General features: G+C 49.4%; 2 protein-coding genes across 8 annotated transcripts; one reads left to right on the forward strand and one right to left on the reverse strand.

Annotated features, from left to right (window-relative positions):
* Positions 1 to 1,665: 1,665 nt before the first annotated feature.
* On the reverse strand, positions 1,666 to 18,468 carry LOC108580788 (translation initiation factor IF-2-like). Of its 7 annotated transcripts, none has more exons than XR_004178874.1 (5): positions 17,897 to 18,468; positions 14,241 to 14,348; positions 13,930 to 14,039; positions 13,421 to 13,611; positions 2,127 to 2,237 (listed from the first exon to the last, which is right to left on the reverse strand). XR_004178874.1 is itself a non-coding variant. In XM_021921738.2 (4 exons), exons 1-4 carry the CDS (start codon positions 18,441 to 18,443, stop codon positions 2,085 to 2,087), a joined length of 918 nt encoding a protein of 305 aa, XP_021777430.1. In that variant the 5' UTR covers positions 18,444 to 18,468; the 3' UTR covers positions 1,666 to 2,084. The 7 variants fall into 7 exon arrangements, 4 of the variants coding, with proteins under 4 accessions (XP_021777430.1, XP_021777431.1, XP_021777433.1 ...); XR_002515441.2 differs by lacking the exon at positions 2,127 to 2,237 and adding an exon at positions 3,541 to 4,025 and having other exon boundaries at positions 13,496 to 13,611; XR_002515440.2 differs by lacking the exon at positions 2,127 to 2,237 and adding an exon at positions 3,541 to 4,025.
* On the forward strand, positions 18,226 to 22,361 carry CHKB (choline kinase beta). Its single transcript, XM_003905771.4, has 11 exons — positions 18,226 to 18,665; positions 18,866 to 18,974; positions 19,361 to 19,474; positions 19,669 to 19,802; positions 20,677 to 20,772; positions 20,921 to 20,979; positions 21,066 to 21,147; positions 21,240 to 21,348; positions 21,492 to 21,595; positions 21,815 to 21,896; positions 22,069 to 22,361. The coding sequence occupies exons 1-11, from the start codon at positions 18,442 to 18,444 to the stop codon at positions 22,141 to 22,143; spliced, it is 1,188 nt and encodes a 395-aa protein (XP_003905820.1). The 5' UTR covers positions 18,226 to 18,441; the 3' UTR covers positions 22,144 to 22,361.
* Positions 22,362 to 22,364: the final 3 nt, after the last annotated feature.

Genomic DNA, 22,364 nt, shown 5'->3' on the forward strand with positions numbered 1-22,364 from the left:
GCATAGCATGATCTCAGCTCATTGTAAACTCCGCCTCCCAGGTTCAAGCGATTCTCATGCCTCAGCCTCCCGAGTAGCTGGGATTACAGGCAATCACCACCACATCCGCCTAATTTTTGTGTTTTTAGTACAGATGGGTTTTCACCATGTGGGCCAGGCTGGTCCCAAACTCCTGACCTCAGGTGATCCACCCTCCTTGGCCTCCCAAAGTGCTGGGATTACAGGTGTGAGCCACCACGCCTGGCCTGGAAATTATTCCTTAGGAAAGGACGAGGCACTTGAGTGACAAACACTAGAAAGTACATGGCAGAAGGAGCTCATGCCAGTCGGGAAGGGAGGTATAGCCATTCCAGCTCAGAGAGGCCTGTGGCCAGGGCCTGATAGAGCCTGCACTCCTTGGTGCCCCGTCACGATTTATATTTTATGCCAATGACAGTATTTGAATGGCATTTACTTGGCTGGGCACAGTGGCTCACACCTGTAATCCCAGCACTTTGGGAGGCCAAGGTGGGTGGGTCAGTAGAGCTCAAGAGTTTGAATCCAGGCTGGAAACCTGTCTCTACCAAAAATATGAAAAACTGGCCGAGCCCAGAAGGCGAAGGTTGCAGTGAGCTGAGATCACACCACTGCACTCCAGCTTGGGGGGCACAGACCCCATCTCAAAAAAAAAAAAAAAAAAAAAAAAAAAGCCATTTACTAGTTTATGCTTGCCTTCTTGATTTGGGTTGGCTGGAGAGAAGAGAGGCTGTCATATCTCTGTGAAGCCCTAGGCTCCAAGCATGGTGCCTGGTACACAGTAGGCGCTTAGCAGACATGTGAATGAATGAATGAATGAATGAGAGCTTATGGTCTCTAACCCAGTCTGGGGCATCAGGTCTTTGCCATAACAGTCTTTTCCATTTTAGAAGCACTAAAAACATTCCCCATTTCTGAGGTTCAAGGAGTCTGGGCCTATTAGCCACTCCCTGCCTTTCCCACAAAAATTCAAATCTCTTCCCAGATTTCATAGAGAGTTTGACCCTAACTTTCCAGATTTCCTTTTGATGCCGAGTCTTTTCACCAAACTGGTGAATCTGGACACCCACATAAATGACCCATCCAATGCCCTGGTCAGTCAGTTCCTTGACTTCTGATCTGTCAACAGTCTTTGATACTCAACTGTAGTGACCTCTCCCACAAAGTGCCTCCAGGATCTACCTTCATCTGGAGTTGCAGCAATCTTAAAATCTTTGTTTTTTCTTTTGAGACAGGGTCTCACTCTGTCACCCAGGCTGGAGTGCAGTGGTGTGTCCTTAGCTCACTGTAGCCTCAAACTCCTGGGCTCAAGGAATTCCCCTGCCTCAGCCTTCTGAGTAGCTAGGACCACAGGCACACACTACCATACCTGGCTGGTTTGGTTTTTTTGTTGTTGTTGTTGTTGTTTTGTAAAAACAGGGTCTATGTTACCTAGGCTGGTCTTAAACTCCTGGGCCCAAGCCCAAGCAATGGCCTCCCAGGATGCTGAGATTACAGGTGCGAGCCACAGCATCCGACCCGAAGTCTTACAGTCTCAAATTTCATCTTAGATCCTAACCCCCATAACCTTCCTCAAGCCTCTCCCCTTCCTTCCCTCCCTCTTATCAGATGGTCACTCCCAGGTCCCATGAGCGTAAAGACCATGAGACAGGGGATGCCACCCCCAGTTTTATCTGTGGACCTCAGTCTTGTCCCCAGAGCACAGATGGAAGATCGTCGGCCTTAGAGTCTGAAAGAGGGGAGCCACTCTTCATTTTGCCACCAACTTGTTGAACATGGGAAAATTACACAATCTCTCCGGATCTTGGATTCTTCCTCTGAGCAGTGGTGCTGCGGGGACCACATGCCGTGTGTAAGCCCCAGACACAGGCCCTGGTGTTTGTTGGTGATCATTTGAGGCTCACCTGTCCCCTGCTCCTCACACAGGGGCCATGGCCTCCCAGTCCCCCCAGGGCTGCTCTGTGCAGCTCAGGGACACGTTAGTGAAAAGGCAGCATCTCTTTCCTGAGGGGTTTATGCTCCTTATGTCATGCACATTTTATCCAATTTACACCTTCCTCCTGTGCGCCTCAGAGCATCATCGTATGGATGAACAAATGGGGGTCCACAGGAAGCTGAATATCCCTCCTTGAAGTTCTCCCCTCCTCTGGCCTGTGGGCCATGGGTTTTCCTTCCTGACCACCATCCGTTGTCAGCGTCCTTCCAGACTCCTTCTCCTTCTCCTTCAACGACAAATCAAGATGTTGTGTCATGACCATTTTAACATTTTCTTCCCTCTATGGTGCATGAATGGCATAGACAGTACAAAGCACAAAACTGATTGGACTTAGAAGGGAGAGTTGGAATTGCAATAGTTTCCGCAATCCTGACCACAGCAATTCTAAAAAGTCAGAGAACATTTTCTGACAACTCTCTGAGAGATTAGAAAACAAATGCAAACTATCAGTCTTTATTGTACTCATATTTCACAGAAATCACAAACACAAAATAAATATGCCAATGGTTAAAACCGCGGACAGACATTTAATAAAGATGAAAATTAAGAGTTCTACCTTCACCATGGTGAAGTCCTAATGCCACCATTTCCTGAATCTGGATTTTTACGCATCCAGGTGTCTGATCACTACCTCCTACTTCTCTTGGTCTCTTTCTTGCAGCATTACTACAACATCCACATTTTGTTTGTTTGTTTGTTTTTGAGACAGGGTCTTGCTGTGTCACCCATGCAGGAATGTAGTAGTGCAATCTCAGCTCACTGCAACCTCTGCCTCCTGGATTCAAGCAATTCTCCCACTTCAGTCCTCAGAGTAGTTGGGACTATAGGTGTATGCCACCACACCTGGCTAATGTTTGTATTTTTTGTAGAGACAGGGTTTCATCATGTTGCTCAGCCTGCTCTCAAACTCCCGAGCTCAAGCGATACACTCACCTCAGCCTCCAAAAGTGCTGGGATTACAGGTGTGAGCCCCTGCATCTGGCCTTTTTTCTTTTTTAACTCCATAAGAAATGTGCTTCAATTACTATTACTAACAAATTATCCTCAAATTTAGTGAATTAAAACAATTAAGTTGTTATTTACAGTTGTTTATGTTAGGGGTAGAAATTCAGGAAGGACTCCAATGAGAAGTAGTTGCCTGGGTCTCTTTTGAGGTTTGGTTGCAGCTGGAGGTGAGCCTGGCTCAAGGTCTGAGATGATTCATTTAGAAGGTTGGCAGTGGATGCTGAGTGTGAGCTGGGAGCTCTGCTGTGGCTGTCACCAGCATATCCACTGGGCTCTCCTGCATGGTGGTCTCAGGGTAGTTTCTCTTCTCTTTTTTCTTTTTTTTTTTTGGAGACAAGAGTCTCACTCTGTCACTCAGGTTGGAGTGCAGTGGCATGATCTTGGCTCACTGCAACCTCCAACTCCCAGGTTCAAGTGATTCTCCTACCTCAGCCTCCCGAGTAGCTGCGATTATAGGTGCCTGCCAGCATGCCAGCTTTTTTTTTTTTTTTTTTTGTATTTTTAGTAGAGGCAGGTTTTCACCATGTTGGCCAGGCTGGTCTTGAACTCCTGACCTCAAGTGATCTGCCCACCTCAGTGTCCCAAAGTGCTCGGACTAGAGGCATGAGTCACCGCACCCAGCCAAGGGTAGAGTTTCTTACATGATGGCTGGTTCCCATCACAGTGAGGATCCTGGGAAGGCATGGCCTTTTCTGGTCTAACCTTGGGAGTCCTATAGCATCACTGCTGCTGTGTCTATTGGTCAAAGCAGTTGCAAGCCTACCCAGTTTCAAGAGGGGGGTCACAGACCCTACCCCTCCATGGGAAGAGTGTCAAAGAACTTGGGAGCTGTGTCATAAAACCACTACAAATCTCCAGTCCATGTGTCATGAAACCACCGCAAACCTCCAGTTCACTGAACCTCACACTTTCCTCATCATCCACTCAAGTTTCTTGCCTGACATCAACCCTCTCAACCATCAGCTTGTCCTTCTCTTCTGGATCATTTCCATCAGCAAACAAGCACAACCTATGTTAAAGAAAATGGTAATTCTCACCTGATGGTACAGCACATTCAAAATCATGGCATTTACAACACTGTTATGCCTTAAAGAAAGTGACAGTTGGCCGGGCGCTGTGGCTAACACCTGTAATCCCAGCACTTTGGGAGGCCGAGGCGGGAGGGCCACGAAGTCAGGAGATCAAGACCACAATGGCTAACACGGTGAAACCCCATCTCTACTAAAAATACAAATAATTAGCCGGGCATGGTGGCGGGCGCCTGTAGTCCCAGCTACTTGGGAGGCTGAGGCAGGAGAATGGCGTGAACCCAAGAGGCAGAGCTTGCAGTGAGCCGAGATCACGCCACTGCACTCCAACCTGGGCGACAGAGCGAGACTCCATCTCAAAAAAAAAAAAAAAATTCTTCTTCTGATCTCACACATAATTATACCTTTCAGAAAACAGATTTCTACCAGTGCAGAAGATGATTATAATATGCATCAGAGTTGAAGTTTTTAAATAGATTGCTACTATCAGGATTTTTTTTTTTTTTTTTGAGACACGATTTTGCTCCGTCGCCCAGGCTGGAGTGCAGTGGTGCAATCATAGTTCACTGCAACCTCAGCCTCCCAGGCTTAAGCCATTCTCCCCACTTCAGCCTTCCAAGTAGCTGGGACTACAGGTGCATACCACCACACCCAACTCATTTTTGTATTTTAGCAGAGACATGGGGTTTCACCATCTTGGCCAGGCTGGTCTCGAACTCCTGAACTCAAGTGATCCGCCTGCTTTGGCCTCCCAGAGTGCTGGGATTATAGGCGTGAGCCACCACACCTTGCCAGGAAATTTTTTAAATCTCTGAAATCTGAATGTCTTACTAGACTCCTTCATATAACGTACATGCCCAAAGACACTTTTATAACAGCTGAACAAACAATAGAATTATACACTTTCATGAAAGTCTTTGCACTGCAGCAGGGTCATAGCCCCAAGGAGGACAGCACTGCAGCTTCGACAAATCTCTCTCTGACATACAAATTTTGGAGAGTTTTCCATTTACTGTGATGAGTGCAAAGGGAACAGGCCCAGCAAAGTATGCCAGGAGCTATCAAGCTGGAGAATTTTGATGTTTGGTGAGCGCTTCTCAGATTTCCCCAATTCCTCCCGAAGATGCACTAAAGTTGGTGATGACAGGGCTCTGCCTGACAGGGAGAGTCCCTGATAGGTTGCTGGAGACCCTGAACAGAGATTTACCAGGCCTCTTACACCCACAAACTTGTCATCCTGGAACTCCCAGCATAATTACCTAATTTGATTAACAAACACTGTCTTTTTTTTTTTTTTTTTTTTTGAGATAGGGTCTCGCTGGGCGCGGTGGCTCAAGTCTGTAATCCCAGCACTTTGGGATGCCGAGACGGGTGGATCATGAGGTCAGGAGATCGAGACCATCCTAGCTAACATGGTGAAACCCCGTCTCTACTAAAAAAAAAATACAAAAAAACCTAGCCAGGTGTGGTGGCGGGTGCCTGTAGTCCCAGCTACTCGGGAGGCTGAGGCAGGAGAATGGCGTAAACCTGGGAGGCGGAGCTTGCAGTGAGCCGAGATCACGCCACTGCACTCCAGCCTGGGCGACAGAGCCAGACTCCGTCTCAAAAAAAAAAAAAAAAAAAGAGAGAGGGTCTCACTCTGTCACCCAGGCTGGAGTGCAGTGATGTGATCTTGGCTCACTGCAACCTCTGCCTCCTCAGCTCAAGCAAACCTCTCACCTCAGCCTCCTGAGTAGCTAGGACCACAGGCACCCGCCACCATGCCTGGATAATTTTTTATTTTTTTGTAGAGACAAGGTTTCACCATGTTTTCCAGGCTGGTCTCCAACTCCTGGGCTCAAGTGATCCACCTGCCTTGGCCTCCCAATGTGTTAGGATTACAGGCATGAGCTACCATGTGTAGCCTCAAAACCTGTCTTTATCCTCTGGATCTAATAGCTAAGTTCTAAGTACAATCTTGCTACATAGGCCACAGGATAAGAGACGAGGCAGCTGGGAGGGTGGCACTTCTTCCCTCCCCTGCCTCACTTTCTCACCCACCCACCTTATTTCCTGCAGCTTCAAACAAACTACTTGCATGTGAATCCTGGTCTCAGCTACTTCTTCTGAAAGAATCCAACCTAAGGCATCCTGTTAATTATGACACTCACACTTAAATTATCAAAGCCTAGTTAATCAATATTTTTACCCTCTTCCTGAACAATACAAGGACCGGAGAAGTATTTAACTATTTACTCCAGTCCCAAGTTAAATTTTATTATTATGTATTTTAATATTCTTTATTTTTCCTTTTTTTCCCTGATGTTTTAGACAGAGTCTCACTGTCACCCAGGCTGGAGTGCAGTGGCATGATCTTGGCTCACTGCAGCCTCGACCTCCCAGGCTCAAGCAATCCTCCTGCTTCAGCCTTCCAAAGTACTGGGATTATAAGTGCGAGCCACTGTGCCTGGCTATTATTTTTCTTTTCAAGACCCATAGGAATTGTTATCATTGCTTTAAACCATCAATGTTTACTTAGATTTACCCAATGTTACCTCTTAATGGATTCTTCAGTCCCTTTTCTTGTCAGATCATCCTGTGATACCACTCTTTTTTTTTTTTTTTTTTTTTTTTTTGAGACAGAGTCTCACTCTGTCACCCAGGCTGGAGTGCAGTGGCGTGATCTCGGCTCACTGCAAGCTCCGCCTCCCGGGTTCACGCCATTCTCCTGCCTCAGCCTCCCAAGTGGTTGGAATTACAGGCGCCCTCCACCACACCCGGCTAATTTTTTGTAGTTTTAGTAGAGACGGGGTTTCACCGTGTTAGCCAGGATGGTCTCCATCTCCTGACCTTGTGATCTGCCCGCCTCGGCCTCCCAAAGTGCTGGGATTACAGGCGTGAGCCACCGTGCCCTCCCGATACCACTTCTTTTTGCCTGAAGTACACCTTTTAAATATTTCTTTAATGAGAATCTTCGCTAGTAAACTCAGTTTGTCTGAAAATGTCTTCATTTTGTCCTTGTTCCTGAAAGATAATTTTACAGGACATAGAACTCTGGGTCAGGTCCTTAGTTTCCATTATCACCGCCAAGGTCTCATCCATTGTCCTCCTCTGGCTTTCCTTGTTGTTACAAAGCATCATCTCTCAGTCACTCTCTTGAAGGTCATTTTTCATGCATCTCCAGCTGCATTTAGGACTTTTTTGTCTTTGGTGTTCTGAAGTTTCTTTCTTTTTTTTTCTAGACGGAGTCTCACTGTCTCCCAGGCTGGAGTGCAGTAACACGATCTCAGCTCACTGCAAGCTCTGCCTCCCGCATTCTCCTGCCTCAGCCTCCCAAGTAGCTGGGACTACAGGCACCCGCCACCATGCCAGGCTATTTTTTTGTGTTTTTAGTAGAGATGGGGTTTCACCATGTTAGCCAGCATGGTCTCGATCTCCTGACCTCATGATCTGCCTGCCTCAACCTCCCAAAGTGCTGGGATTACAGGCATGAGCCACCGCTCCCGGCCCTTGGTGTTCTGAAGTTTCAATGTGGTATATCTAGGTGTGGGTTTACTTTGTATTTTTTTCTGCCTGAGGTTCTCAATTATATAAATTTATATGAATTTCTCAATTACGTTACTTTCATTAGTTTAGAAATTTCATAGCCATTCTCTCTTCAAAGATTTCCTCGGCTCCATCCCATCTCTTCTCCTTCGGGCACTCTAACTAGGCTCATGTTGGATTTTCCTGTTCTAGCCTTTATGTCTCTTAACCCTTCTTCCAGGTTTTCCATATCTGTGTCTTTCCAGGCAGCATTCGGTACACTTTATTCATATTTATCTTTTAGCTCATGAAGTCTCTCTTCGGTTATTTAAATCTTCTGTTAAAGCTGCACACTAAGTTTTTAATTTAGTTGAAATTAAAATTCAATGAAATTTGAACTAAATTAAAACTTTCCTTTTAGAACTTCCATTTGGTTCTTTTCAAACTGCTTGACTATGCCCTATAGTTTCGTGGGTTTTGCATATATTTTCTTTCTTTTTCTTTTCTTTAGAGACAGGGTCTCACTGTGTTGCTCAAGCTGGAGTGCAGTGGCATGATCATGGCTCACTGCAGCCTCAACCTCCCATGCTCATGTGATTCTCCCACCTCCCAAGAAGATGGGACTACAGGTGCATACCACCCTTTTTGGCTAATTTTTTATTTTTTTGTACAGACAGGGTCTCACTATGTTGCTAGGCTGGTCTCGAATGCCTGGGCTCAAGAATTCTCCAGCCTTGGCCTCCTAAAGTGCTGGGATTACAGGTATAAACCACCACGCCCAGCCCTAAAACATATGCAGATGTAAAACATAACAACACCAATACAGAGGATGGGAGGGAGAAATGAAAACATACTGCTGTAAGGAGGTTCTCACATTATTTGTGAGATGCTATAACATTATGTGAGTGTAGACTACAACAAGTTAAAAATATATATTATAAATTCTAGAAAGAACATTTTAAAAATTACAAAAGACACAATTAGTAAGCTAAGAATGGTAATAAAACAGAATACTAAAACATACTTGATCAATCCATCAGAAAGCAGAAAAGAAGTGGAAATGGAACTAAGATGGGACAAATAAAACAAATAGCAAGATTTAAACCCAATAATATCGATGATTTCATTAAATAGAAATGATCTAAACTCAGATTGAAAGGCAGAGATTATCAGAATGTATTTAAAAAGTGAGACACAAACTATAAGCTACCTCAAGAAATGAAATGTTAAATATAAACACTAAGATAGGCTGAAAGTAATAGACTGGAAAGAAAGAAAAATAAATGAGCCAGGTGTGGTGGCTTATGCCTGTAATCCCAGCAGGGAGGCCAGGGTGGGAGGACAGCAGGAGCCCAGGAGTTCGAGACCAGCTGGGGCAACATAGTGGGACCCCATCTACACACACACACACACACACACACAAGCCAGGTGGTGGCGCGCGCGCGCGCACACACACACACATACACACACACTAGCCAGGTGGTGGCACACACACACACACACACTAGCCAGGTGGTGGCACACACCTGTAGTCCCAGCTACTCGGGAGGCTGGCATATTGCTTGAGCCCAGGAGGTCAAGGCTGCAGTGAGCTGTGATAGTGCCACTGGACTCCAGCCTGAGCAACAGAGTGAGACCCTGTCAGAAAGGAAAAGAGAGGGTAGGGGAAGGGAGGGGAGGGGAAGGAGAGAGAGGGGAAGAGGAAGAAGAAGAAGAGAGAAGAAGAAGGAAGAAGAAAGAAAGAAAGAAGGAAGAAGGAAGAAGGAGGAGGAAGAAAGAAAGAAGGAAGGAAGGAAGGAAGGAAGGAAGGAAGGAAGGAAGGAAGGAAGGAAGAAAGAAGGAAGGAAGGAAGGAAGGAAGGAAAGAAAGAAAGAAAGAAAGAGAAAGAAAGAAAGAAAGAAAGAGAAAGAAAGAAAGAAAGAAAGAAAGAAAGAAAGAAAGAAAGAAAGAAAGAAAGAAAGAGAAGGGAAAGAGAGAAAGAGAATTAGAAGGAAAGATCAGAATCAATGAAATAAAAAACATATACACAATTGAGGGTAATCGATGAAACCAAAAGCTGGTTCTTTAAAAAACTCAATAAAATTGGTAAACCTCTAGCTAGACTAATCACGAAAAAAGAAGACATAAATATCCTTACCAGGAATGAAAGCACAAATATCACTACAGATTCAGCAGATATTAAAAGAATTATAAAACTATGAACAACTTTATGCCAATAAACTTGACAATGTAAATCAAATGAACAAATTTCTTGAAAGACACAAATTACCAAAGCTGGAACAAAAAGAAATAGAAAAATCTGAATGGCCTCATCAAAGACATTGAATTACCAATTAAAAACCCTTCCACAAAGAAAACTCCAGATCCAGGTTGCCTTACTGGTGAATTCTAGCAAATATTTAAGAAAGACATAATACTAATCCTACATAAACATTTCAGGAAACAGGAGGCAGAAAACTTCCCAACTCATGTTATGAAGCTAGAAGGTCACTTCTAGCTGAAAATTTGGAGAAATCGTATCACCAAAGAAACTACGATCTAGTTTGTCATATCCTCTGACAATTCAGCTCCTAAAGTAATCCCTACAAAAGCCAGTAAGCATTTGATCCCATAGAAGAAACTGTGCAGCCTCCAAGAAGGTTCCTCTCCAGCGTCTTCCTAGATGTGGACACGAAGTGTAACACACAAGCAGGAACATTCCAGAAAACTGAGCCGGCACTGCCAGGAAAGGGGACTTCACTATTTATGCTCAATAGGATTTGGCAAGTGCCATAGACTAGAGATTGGGTCTAAATAGGGGTCTTTGTTTTATTTACCCGATTCATACTCTTTTGTTCTGTTTTGTTTTTTTGAGACAAGAGTTTCACTCTTTTTGCCCAGGCTGGAGTGCAATGGCACAATCTCGGCTCACTGAAACCTCCACCTCCTGGGTTCAAGCGATTCTCCTGCCTCAGCCTCCCGAGTAGCTGGAATTACAGGCATGCGCCACCACGCCCGGTTAATTTTGTATTTTTAGTAGAGATGGGATTTCTCCATGTTGGTCAGACTTGTCTCTAACTCCCAACCTCAGGCGGTCCGCCCACCTCAGCCTCCCAAAGTGCAGGGATTATAGGCGTGAGCCACCACGCCTGGCCCTTACTCTTTCTTTGTATGTTTGGGACACATAACATGTTTTAGTTTATAAGTCATTGGATTAAACTAGTGTACACTGAGTTGGTTGGAGGATGAATGACAAATCTTTTATAAGTCACTGGACCACAAGGATCTACCTCTGGACCCAAAGGAGCAAACTGCGTATAAGTCAGAGAACCTAAATTTTGAGCTGAATGCTGCAAGTAGTTAGAACTTTTACAGTGGTCTCCCTTAGGGATAAGGTGAGTGAGTTTCATATACAGGAAGCAGAGAGGGCATGGCCAAAGGGGCAGATGGTCCCCTAATATCGATTTTCCAGTTTTCCCATAATTTTAGAATCCCCAGTCAACACGCACACCTGGTCTTTATCCATTCACCTGCTGACGCACACTCAGGTTGCTTCCTAATCTTGGCTATTGTGAATAATGCTGCAGTGAACTTGCTGGTACAGATATCCTCCAAGACATTGATTTCATTTCCTCTGGATATACATCCAGATGTGGGATTGCTGGATTGCATGGTTTTAATTTTAATTTTTTACTGTATTCCATCATGGCTCTTCCAATCTACCTTTTCACCAATAGTATACAAGGGTTCTCTTTTCTCCACTTCCTTGTCAGCATTTGTTATCTCTTGTCTTTTTTTTTTTTGAGACGGAGTCTTGCTCTGTCGCCCAGGCTGGAGCGCAGTGGCCGGATCTCAGCTCACTGCAAGCTCCGCCTCCTGGATTTACACCTCAGCCTCCCGAGTAGCTGGGACTACAGGCACCCACCACCTCGCCCGGCTAGTTTTTTGTATTTTTTTAGTAGAGATGGAGTTTCATCGTGTTAGCCAGGATGGTCTTGATCTCTTGACCTTGTGATCCACCCGTCTCGGCCTCCCAAGTCTTTTTTTTTTTTTTTTTTTTAAGACAGAGTCTCGCTCTGCCACCCAGCCTGGAGTGCAGTGATCAGTATCACTAATCAGTGATGTTGGGCCCCTGTCATATACTTGTTGGCCATTTGCATGTCTTCTTTGGAGAAATGTCTATTCAGGTCCTTTGCACATTTTAAAATTGGGTTATTTGCTTTTTTGCTATTAAGTTCCTTATACATTTTTGATATTAACTCCTTATCAGATATATGATTTGCAAATACTTTCTCCCATTCCATGGGTTGCCTTTTCATTTTGTTGACTGTATCTCGAAAAGAAATTTATAACCTATTCTTTTAAACTACACAATGGTCTAATGAAGGGATAGAGAGAGGAGAGTGGCAGCCAGGTCACGTCACATACATCACAAATCCACTCCACATTCTCATCTTCCCATCTGTGTAAACCACCAAGGAGTCCAGGCTTCACTCAGCCAACCAGGCACAGTCATAACTACTCCCAGGCCTTGAGCCAAAACATGGAATCCAGATTCTCTTTGAAGTGCATCCATGTTGATAAATTGCACTAACCTACAATTCATTCTTGGCTTTGTATCCTCATAGTCCATTCCTGCATGCATTCCCCCCAGCCTTTATTGATTGCTTTATTTATTTTTGAGATGGAGTTTAGCTCTGTTGCCCAGGCTGGAGTGCAGTGGCACGATCTCAGCATAGGCTCAGGGGGCTGCCATGGTGTCAGAGAAGGCCTGGAGCAGGAAGTGCAAAGACACACAGCAGAGATGCAGCTCTGTGTCCCCTGCAGTTAAATAAAGGTGGGCTGAGGGCATCAGTCAAGACACCATCTCCTGACCCCTCAGATCTACTCAGCGACCACATTGAGTCTGCTCTGTCACGATTCTTCAAAGCAAAGGCTAGTTACAACTCCTATGAAAGCCTTAATACAAGAGGCTTAGCAGAACAAATACAATCCCCACTGCTACAGCTTCTCCCAAGTAACAGATATTCAGCAGCCACCTCCTCCTTGGCCTCACCCTCACCAGCATTCCAGCTTGTCTCCATGGCTTGCCTGGTGACACCGCCCAGACCTTCACCCTGAGGGGTCTGAGCCCTTAGAGGCTATGGCTGCTGAAAAGACCTTTTCAGCCAGGCGTGGTGGCTCAGTCCTGTAATCCCAGCACTTTGGGAGGCCAAGGTGGGCAGATCACAAGGTCAGGAGATCGAGACTATCCTGGCTAACACGGTGAAACCCCGTCTCTACTAAAAATAAAAAAATTAGTTGGGCGTGGCAACGTGCGCCTGTAGTCCCAGCTGCTCAGGAGGCTGAGGCAGGAGAAAGGCGTGAACCCGGGAGACGGAGCTTCCAGTGAGCTGAGATCGCGCTACTGCACTCCAGCCTCAGCGACAGAGCGAGACTCCATGTCAAAAAAAAAAAAAATGGCCGGGCGCGGTGGCTCAGTCCTGTAATCCCAGCACTTTGGGAGGCCGAGGCGGGTGGATCACGAGGTCAGGAGATCGAGACCATCCTGGCTAACACCGTGAAACCCCGTCTCTACTAAAAATACAAAAAACTAGCCGGGCGTGCTGGCGGGTGCCTGTAGTCCCAGCTACTCGGGAGGCTGAGGCAGGAGAATGGCGTAAACCCGGGAGGCGGAGCTTGCAGTGAGCCGAGATCGCGCCACTATACACTGCAGCCTGGGTGACACAGCGAGACTCCGTCTCAAAAAAACAAAACAACAACAACAACAACAACAACAAAAAGACCTTTAATTGTCATTACTTGGCATGGAAGCACCAAGACAGACCTAGATGAATCTTCTAAGTGCCAGACCAATCCCTGCTTGCCCCATTACGCAGCAGCCACGCTCTACCTCACTGTTTATCAGGATCAAGTATCCCCTCCTTTGTGGCCTGCTGGTCCACCAGTATGAGGAGCTGAGAGTAACCTGGTGGTCTTTGCAGATTCAGGCTTAGCGGAGGTATCCTTCCTGCAACCAGCGGCAGTGCCCTTGTGGAAGCGTTCCTACCTGGGAAACAGGCCCTAATCCGGCAGATCCTGAGGCTGTGGAGACAGAATGTACAAATTCTAAGTGTGAGTCCCTGGGAACGATGGTGAGAAGCAGCAAATCCCAACCCTTGGGTTCCTGGACCTGTGTCTTTGTTCTTGGATCCACAGAATGTATCTACCGGGGGCAGAGCACCATGTGTTAGGCTTTGATTCAGTGTGTAGATCCCAACTCCTCAGGATACTGTCCTAGAACCAGGACCTCAGCTAAGCCCTTAAGAAGTCATCCCATCTTTCCAGTAGCCTAGCGGCTTTTGCGTAACGCAGGATATCAGAGAAGCAGTGGATCCCATGGCAATCCACACACTACCATACCTCTTTCACTATAAAATGGCTTTCTTGGCCTGAGGCAATGTGATCCATGATCCCACGTTGGTACATGGAGCATGCGTGAAGTGCCTGGATAGTGATGCTGGCCTGGGACCCTGTGGATACAGAAGACAAACCCTTATCCAGAGTGGGTGTCAACTCCAGCAACGATGAAGGGCTATAGCCAACTTGCCACTAAGTAATTAGTTGGGGTGCTCTAGGGATGGTGTCTCAGCAGGGGCTCGGCACTGATCACTTTCAGCAGCAGTCATCATGAGACAAGCCTTGATAAAAGGCCTGTGTTGGGTGACACTAACCTGTGCTCCTTCTACATGATGCCTCCACTGACAGTCCACTGTGCAAGCAGAGGGTAGCCAGGGGCACAGCTGACTGACATCCATCCATCCTGCTGTTCAGCGACTCCTCTGCAGTATTAACATGAGGCAGAAAGATGCACATACTGTCTGGCTACTCCTGTAGGTCCAGCTTCCCCTCTTGCCCTTTTCAGGCCCCTGAGGAGCCAGCAGGACATCACAACCCAGAAGCTCATATGCGTCCCTCCCTCAGGCCACTACTCTGTCTGCTCCCTCCCTACAAAGTGGATATCTACACGAACTGCTGGAAGCTCAGTCCCATGGAGGATTTCCCATTATTGTCCTTTAGGGTCACCCTGAATGGGACTGTAGTGTACCTGTGGTTCATTTTCAGTTCATATCAACACATCAAACTGACCCATACACGAACCAGACCAGAATGTTTGTTTGTTTTGTCTAAGAGAGAAGTATCAGTGCAAAGCAGATGTGGGGCCACACCGCCACCTCTTCCTGTAAATGACTGTTACCCACTAGACAGGCTTGGGTCCAAGCCCAAGGCTACCTTTTTCATTGCACAATCAATTGCTACTGAGCCTCTGACCTACTGACTTGGAGGATCTGACAATACCTCACTTGGGCAGACTCTGTTGCAAGGTCACTGATGCCCTACCAGAAGGTGCTCAGTCTACTTGGGTCTGGTAGTGTGCCTGATACTGCTTTCACTTGGTGAGTAGTTCTCTGCTGCAGAAGGCATGGTCTTGTCCAAGAACTCTAGGACACTGCACTGCAACTCTTCCGTTGGAGTTTGCCAGAGATGCCATATGGGGTCCTTCCTACTCCAAATAAGCCCCCCGGTAACCCACTGGATCTACGCAGCAGGGAAGGCCATCTCCCAATCCAAATCTTTAGCAGAGCCCTCTTTTTCTCTGAGTCCTACTCAAAGCTGGAAGTCTTCCCGTTACCCAATACAGGGGTCAGAGAGGTATCCCCTAGTGCAGTACATGCTGACTCCAAAACACAGAGGTGCATCAATGCTGTGCCTCTTTCTTCCTTATAAGGATGCAGGGTGCAGTAACTTGTCCCTGGCTCACCCTCAAACGCTGCACCCCTGAAAATGTCACTGATATGGCAGGCTCCAGAACTTCTGAGGGCTTCTCGCTCATCCTCTGACATGCATTGCCTTAACAAGGGCAGAGCACTTCCTTCTCCACCGTGTCCAACTAGTATGATGTCATCGATGTTATATGGAATATCGATAAGCTACCTAAGGTCCAACTGGTATGACATCATCAGTGTTATATGGAATATAGATAAGCTACCCAAGGACTATTGTGACAAGAGAATAGGAGAGTTCAAACAGCACGAAGCAAGACAATTTATAGAGCTGTCCTTCCCGTATAAGTGTGAACTGCTTTCGATCCTCTTTACCACTGGGAATTGAAAAGAATGTTCACCAAGTCAATAATTGCATTGAGTGCCGGAGGTGCATTCACCGGTTCCAGGAAAGATACCACACTTAGCACAGCCGTGTGATCGGGGACACGACTTGGCTAAGTTTGTGCCAGATAACATCATTTACTTGAATCCACCAAGACTTAGCAGGAGCCATTCAGGTTAATTGAAAGGATGAAATGGTGACCACCGCTTTATAAGTCTTTGAGGGCGAAATACCTCTGCAATTATACCTGGAATGCAGGATTGTTTCTGACTTACAATCCTGGAAAGGTTTCAGTAGGTGAGGAGTTTCAAAGGCTTCTACTTTGCTCTTCCTTACCATATGGTACCAAAGGCCTGGGATTAATGTACAAGCTCGGCCCTCTGCTAGGTACAAACATCCCAAGTATGCATTGAGACCAGAGAAGTAACCACAGGACTTGGGTTGGGATTCTGATTATCATCTGATTTCCATACACCTGTACCCTAATGAGAGGGCCATGATGCTTCAGGGGTCCTGGTAACAACGTCAGCTCAGATCCTGTATCTAACAGCCCTTGAAAGATCTAAATAGTCCTTTTTCCAAAGTAAACCAGTTTTTTTGGTGTGTTTTTGTTGTTGGTCAGACAGGGTCTTGCTGTGTTGCTCAGGGTGGAGTGCAGTGGTGTGAACACAGGTCACTGCAGCCTTGACCTCCTGGGCTTCAGTGATTCTCTCACCTCAGCATCCAGAGTAGCTGGAACCACAGGCACCTGCCACTAGGCCCAGCTAATCTTTTAATTTTTTGTAAAGACAGGTTCTTGCTATGTTGCCCAGGCTGGTCTCAAACTCCTGGGCTCAAACGATCCTCCTACCTCAGCTTCCCAAAGTGCAGGGATTACAAGTGTGATCCACTGCCCCCAGCCAGAATCAGTTACATTTTTTTTTTTTTTTTTTTTGATACGGAGTCTCGCTCTGTCGCCCAGGCTGGAGTGCAGTGGCGCGATCTCGGCTCACTGCAAGCTCCGCCTCCCGGGTTCACGCCATTCTCCTGAGTAGCTGGGACTACAGGCGCCGCCACCATGCTCGGCTAATTTTTTGTATTTTTAGTAGAAACGGGGTTTCCCCGTGGTCTCGATCTCCTGACCTTGTGATCCACCCGCCTTGGCCTCCCAAAGTGCTGGGATTACAGGCGTGAGCCACCGCGCCCGACCCACTTTTTTTTTTTTTGAGACGGAGTCTCGTTTTGTCGCTCAGGCTGGAGTGCAGTGGCTCGCTGCAACAAGGCCTGGGTTCAACAGATTCTCCTGCCTCAGCCTCCCGAATAGCTGGAATTACAGGCACACACCACCACGCCCGAATAATTTTTGTATTTTTAGTAGAGACGGGGTTTCGCTATGTTGGCTAGGCTGGTCTCAAACTCCTGACCTCAAGTGATCCGCCCTCCTCAGCCTCCCAAAATGCTGGGAGTACAGGCGTGAGGCACCGCGCCCGGCCCAGTTACTTTTTAAAGTGGCTCTAGGTCCCTTTAGGGAAGGATTGCGGGAGTATTTTTTGGTATATGCTCAGATGCTGGTATTGTAAGATCCTTCCTGAGAGGAACCAAGCCTCCTTGTCAATTAATGGGCTCTAGGTCTCAAAACTGACGCAGATTTAAACAGAATGATCATGATTTTCCACTGCAGCAAGTGACATTAGCCTTGTGATCCCCAATTTTTGATTTTCTTTCTGGTTATCAAATCAAACAATACTCTAGCAGATGCCCCAAAGAACACCATGGTTCGACAGACACTGCCACGGATCCCTGTGGGTCCAGCGTTGCTGGTCGCCGCACCAGCCTGGGGCAGCAGCAGAAATGCAGGAGGCACGTGTTTAAATCGGGGCGCCCTCAATGTGAGGTGCGCAGGCCGAGAAGGGGGCTGCGGCAAGCTGCCAGTCTCCACCTTCCGCTCTTGGGTTTGACTCTGTAATTAGTTCTAGGCCTGGAGGAGACGAGGAGGATGGGCGAGAGGGGAATGAAGACGCGCATCTCAAGCAGGGCAGCAAAAGCCTCCTCAGAGGCGCGGTTCTACAGGGCAGGGGAGTCCCCGTGTGACTGGGGATTTATGCACCTGGAGTCATCGAACTGTCCCAAGGGCCATATTCCTTCAGCAAACGTTTACTGCGTACCCACCGGGTGCCCGCATCCCGCACTCTGCCCGCGGTGTGCGGCCCTGCCTAGCGCGCGCGCCTCCTCCAGGCCTCACCCACGCTCAGGACGGACGCGCGCTGGGCGGCTCTTCCTCGTCGGAGCGCCCCAGAGGTCGGGGAAGAGGGCCCGGCAACGAAGCCCTCGCACCGGAGCTGCAGCTGCAGCCGCCGCACCGCCGCCCCTCCGGCCCCCACGGGACAGAGGCGCGGCTCCTTCTCTCCGGTCTTCCGGGACGCCGCCTCGCCCAGCCCGTTCCGCGCCCGCGCACGCGCCGCTCCGCCACCTGATTGGCCCCCGGCGCCCCGGATTGGCCCAGGCCGTCCAACAGCCGCCCCGCCCAGAGAGAGGCCATTGGTCCTTGCCCATAGGGGCGGGGCACGGCGGAGAGAAGCGGAATTCGGCCTTCGGAAAGAGCCCCCGGGCCGGGGCACGGAGAGAGCCGAGCGCCGCAGCCATGAGCCGAATAGAGCCGGAGAGACCCGAGTATGACCGGAGAAGCCCAGGCCGGCCGGAAGAGGAGCCGAGCGCGGCCGGAAGGAACCGAGCCCGTCCGAAGGGAGCGGAGCGCAGCTGGGCGTGGGGCCCGGTGGATCCCGCGCCATGGCGGCCGAGGGGACAGCTGTGGCCGGAGGCGGGGCTGTTGGCGGCTGCCTGGCCAAAGACGGCTTGCAGCAGTCTAAGTGCCCGGACACTACCCCAAAACGGCGGCGCGCCTCTTCGCTGTCGCGTGACGCCGAGCGCCGAGCCTACCAGTGGTGCCGGGAGTACTTGGGCGGGGCCTGGCGCCGAGTGCAGCCCGAGGAGCTGAGGGTTTACCCCGTGAGGTGGGAGGTCAGGGGTCAGCCTCTCCGGTGCGCGGATCGGGGTCAGGGGTCAGCCGCGGGGCCCTCAGGATGCTCCATGTTTTCGCCCCTTCTTGCGCCCGAGCCTGGGGCGGGGCCGGGGCCGGCCTGGCCGGGAGGGGGCCGGGGCCGCGGCAGGTGGGGCCGCCCGCGGGCTGAGCGCGCCTGGTGTGGGTCTGCAGCGGAGGCCTCAGCAACCTGCTCTTCCGCTGCTCGCTCCCGGACCACCTGCCCAGCGTTGGCGAGGAGCCCCGGGAGGTGCTGCTGCGGCTGTACGGAGCCATCCTGCAGGTGAGGGGGGTGTGAGCGCCGCAGCGCAGTGGCTTTAGGGCCTGCCGCTTACGGGATGCGGGTAGTAGTGTCCCCATTGCGCAGTTAAGGACAGCGAGGCTCACAGTCTAAGAGTAACACCTTCTCACACTGAAGCCTGGGCCTGTATTCCCAGCGCTTTGGGAGGCTGAGGCGAGAGGATCACTTGAGCACAGGAGTTCGAGAGCAGCCTGAACAACATAGTGAGACCCCATCTCTAAATAAAAACAGACCATCGCGAAAGCCTGTGCTCCAGAGCCTCCAGGCAATTGGACCAGAAGTCCCAGCTCTGGTGGGAGGAAAGCAAGCCCTCATGTCTGTCCCTGTGCCACTTTGCCTTGGCCCTTTTGCTATCCATCCTTTTTCAGGGCGTGGACTCCCTGGTGCTGGAAAGCGTGATGTTTGCCATCCTTGCGGAGCGGTCGCTGGGGCCCCAGCTGTATGGCGTCTTCCCAGAGGGCCGGCTGGAACAGTACATCCCAGTACGAGCCCAGTCCTACCTTCTCCTCCCCAAGGCACCTCCACTCCCTAACCCTACCCCAGTGCCCAATGTCTGCCTTCACATCCCTCACCCCAAGTAGGGAATTTCCCCCCAAACCCTGACCTCCCCCCATGCCCCAATCCTTCCCCCTCCTGCCCCAGCCCCATCACCACCCTGATAGCTTCCTGGGTGCAGAGCCGGCCATTGAAAACTCAAGAGCTTCGAGAGCCAGTGTTGTCAGCAGCCATTGCCACGAAGATGGCGCAATTCCATGGCATGGAGATGCCTTTCACCAAGGAGCCCCACTGGTTGTTTGGGACCATGGAGCGGTGAGTCAGGAGCCTCCTCAGGGCTCCTGTACACCTGAGCTGAACCTCTTTGCCAGCAGATGTGTCCGGGGCTCTATCCAGCCCTCCACTTGAGAGGATTTGATATCATGGGCTCTCGCAGAACAGGCTTTAAAATGCTTGCCAGAGGCCACAAGCAGTGCCTCATGCCTGTAATCCCAGAACTTTGGGAGCCGAGGTGGGTGAGTCACTTGAGGTCAAGAGTTCCAAGACCGTACTAGCCAACACGGCAAAATGCCATCTCTACTAAAAATACAAAAATTAGCCCGGCGTGGTGGCAGGCACCTGTAATCCCAGCTACTCAGGAGGCTGAGGTGGGAGGATCCCTTGAGCCCAGGAGGCGGAGGTTGCAGTGAGCTGAGATCGTGCTATTGCACTTCAGCCTAGGTGACAGAGCAAGACTCTGTCTCAAAAAACCAAACAAAAAAAGAAAATAAATGATTGCCAAGGCCAGGCACGGTGGCTCATGCCTGTAATCCTAGCACTTTGGGAGGTTGAGGCGAGCATATTGCCTGAGCTCAGGAGTTCGAGACCAACCGGTGAAACCCTGTCTCTATTAAAATACAAAAAATTAGCCAGGCATGTCTGCGTGTACCTGTAGTCCCAGCTATTCGGGAGGCTGAGGCAGGAGAATTGCTTGAACCAGGGAGGCAGAGGTTGCAGTGAGCCGAGATCGTGCCACTGCGCTCCAGCCTGGGTGACAGAGTAAGACTCTATCTCAAAAGAAAGAAGAAATGATTGCCAGACAAGTCACACAGTGATAAGAGCAGGGGTGCAGTAGTCTGGCCTGAGGGGTAGATAGGAGAGGGATGGGAAAGAATATCAGAGCCAGTGTATCCTATTCTTTGGGCTTCAGGTACCTAAAACAGATCCAGGACCTGCCCCCAACTGGCCTCCCTGAGATGAACCTGCTGGAGATGTACAGCCTGAAGGATGAGATGGGCAACCTCAGGTGAGGGCAGGCAGGACAAGGCTAATGGTAATGGTGTCCGCCCTTCCAGTATTTGCTGAGGGCTGGTGTCAGGGCCTGGCCTGTTAGTGTGGCTCTGATCCTTCTCTAGTCACTCCTGCTCAGGACCCATGCTCCCATACCCCTGCAGGAAGTTACTAGAGTCTACCCCATCGCCAGTCGTCTTCTGCCACAATGACATCCAGGAAGGTAGGAGAAGGCATCTGAGTCTCCCAACCCAAGATGGAGGAGCCAGAGGGCTCTGGAGTGAGCAGAACCTCACCCCATTCCCCCAGGGAACATCTTGCTGCTCTCAGAGCCAGAAAATGCTGACAGCCTCATGCTGGTGGACTTCGAGTACAGCAGTTATAACTATAGGTGAGGCTGGAAAGATGGCTTCCCATAGATCTGTTCCCACAGGCCAGCTGTCCAGGGCATTTGGGGACTGAATGTCCACCTTATTCTCCCAGGGGCTTTGACATTGGGAACCATTTTTGTGAGTGGGTTTATGATTATACTCACGAGGAATGGCCTTTCTACAAAGCAAGGCCCACAGACTACCCCACTCAAGGACAGCAGGTATGTGGGCCAGAGGCTGGGGAGCAGGACCCATCCTGTGAGGAAGGAGGGAGGTGGAGTCTGGAAGGAATGGCTGGAAAGGATGTTACCTGGGAAATACTCCACAGTCTCCCCAATTCCTGACTCTTGGCCGTTGATCGCAGCTGCATTTTATTCGCCATTACCTGGCAGAGGCGAAGAAAGGTGAGACCCTGTCCCAAGAGGAGCAGAGAAAACTGGAAGAAGATTTGCTGGTAGAAGTCAGTCGGTGAGGAAGGGGGGGGGGGGGGGGGGGGGGCAGAGCAGAGGAAAGGGGGATTGGGGAAGAGGCAGATTAATCAAGCTGCAGGGAAGGTGGTTGTGCAGAGTGCGGTTAGCACAGTGGGGGAGAAGTTAAAACTGTAGGGATTGGCCAGCCTGGTTGAGGGGATCCAAGCAGAGCCAGATGTGCTTTTGAATACCCCTACTTTTCCTGCCCTCCCCCCAGGTATGCTCTGGCGTCCCATTTCTTCTGGGGTCTGTGGTCCATCCTCCAGGCATCCATGTCCACCATAGAATTTGGTTACTTGGTAAGTGACCCTGGGAATGGGAATGCTGCTAGCTGGGGGCTGGGGAGCAGCAGCAGCCACACTCTTCCAGGAGGCCTGGGGAGTCCTGGGTGGCTGTGGGCAGCCTGAGGTGGGTGCAGAATGCTGGTCCCACGTCTTCTCACCACTGTGTGGGGTGGGTTTCCTTCCCTAGGACTATGCCCAGTCTCGGTTCCAGTTCTACTTCCAGCAGAAGGGGCAGCTGACCAGTGTCCACTCCTCACCCTGACTCTCCACCCTCCCACTCCTTGGATTTCTCCTGGAGCCTCCAGGGCGGGACTTTGGAGGGAGGAGCAACCAGCAGAAGGCCCTGGGGACTGGGCTGAGCCCCCAAGTGAAACTGAGGTTCAGGAGACCGGCCTCTCCCTGAGTTTGAGTAGGTCTCCATGGCTGGCAGGCCAGAGCCCTGTGCTGTGTATGTAACACAATAAACAAACTTCTTCCTTCGCG

Source organism: Papio anubis, chromosome 16 (assembly GCF_008728515.1).
Source record: "Papio anubis isolate 15944 chromosome 16, Panubis1.0, whole genome shotgun sequence".
NCBI classification, from domain to species: Eukaryota; Metazoa; Chordata; class Mammalia; order Primates; family Cercopithecidae; genus Papio; species Papio anubis.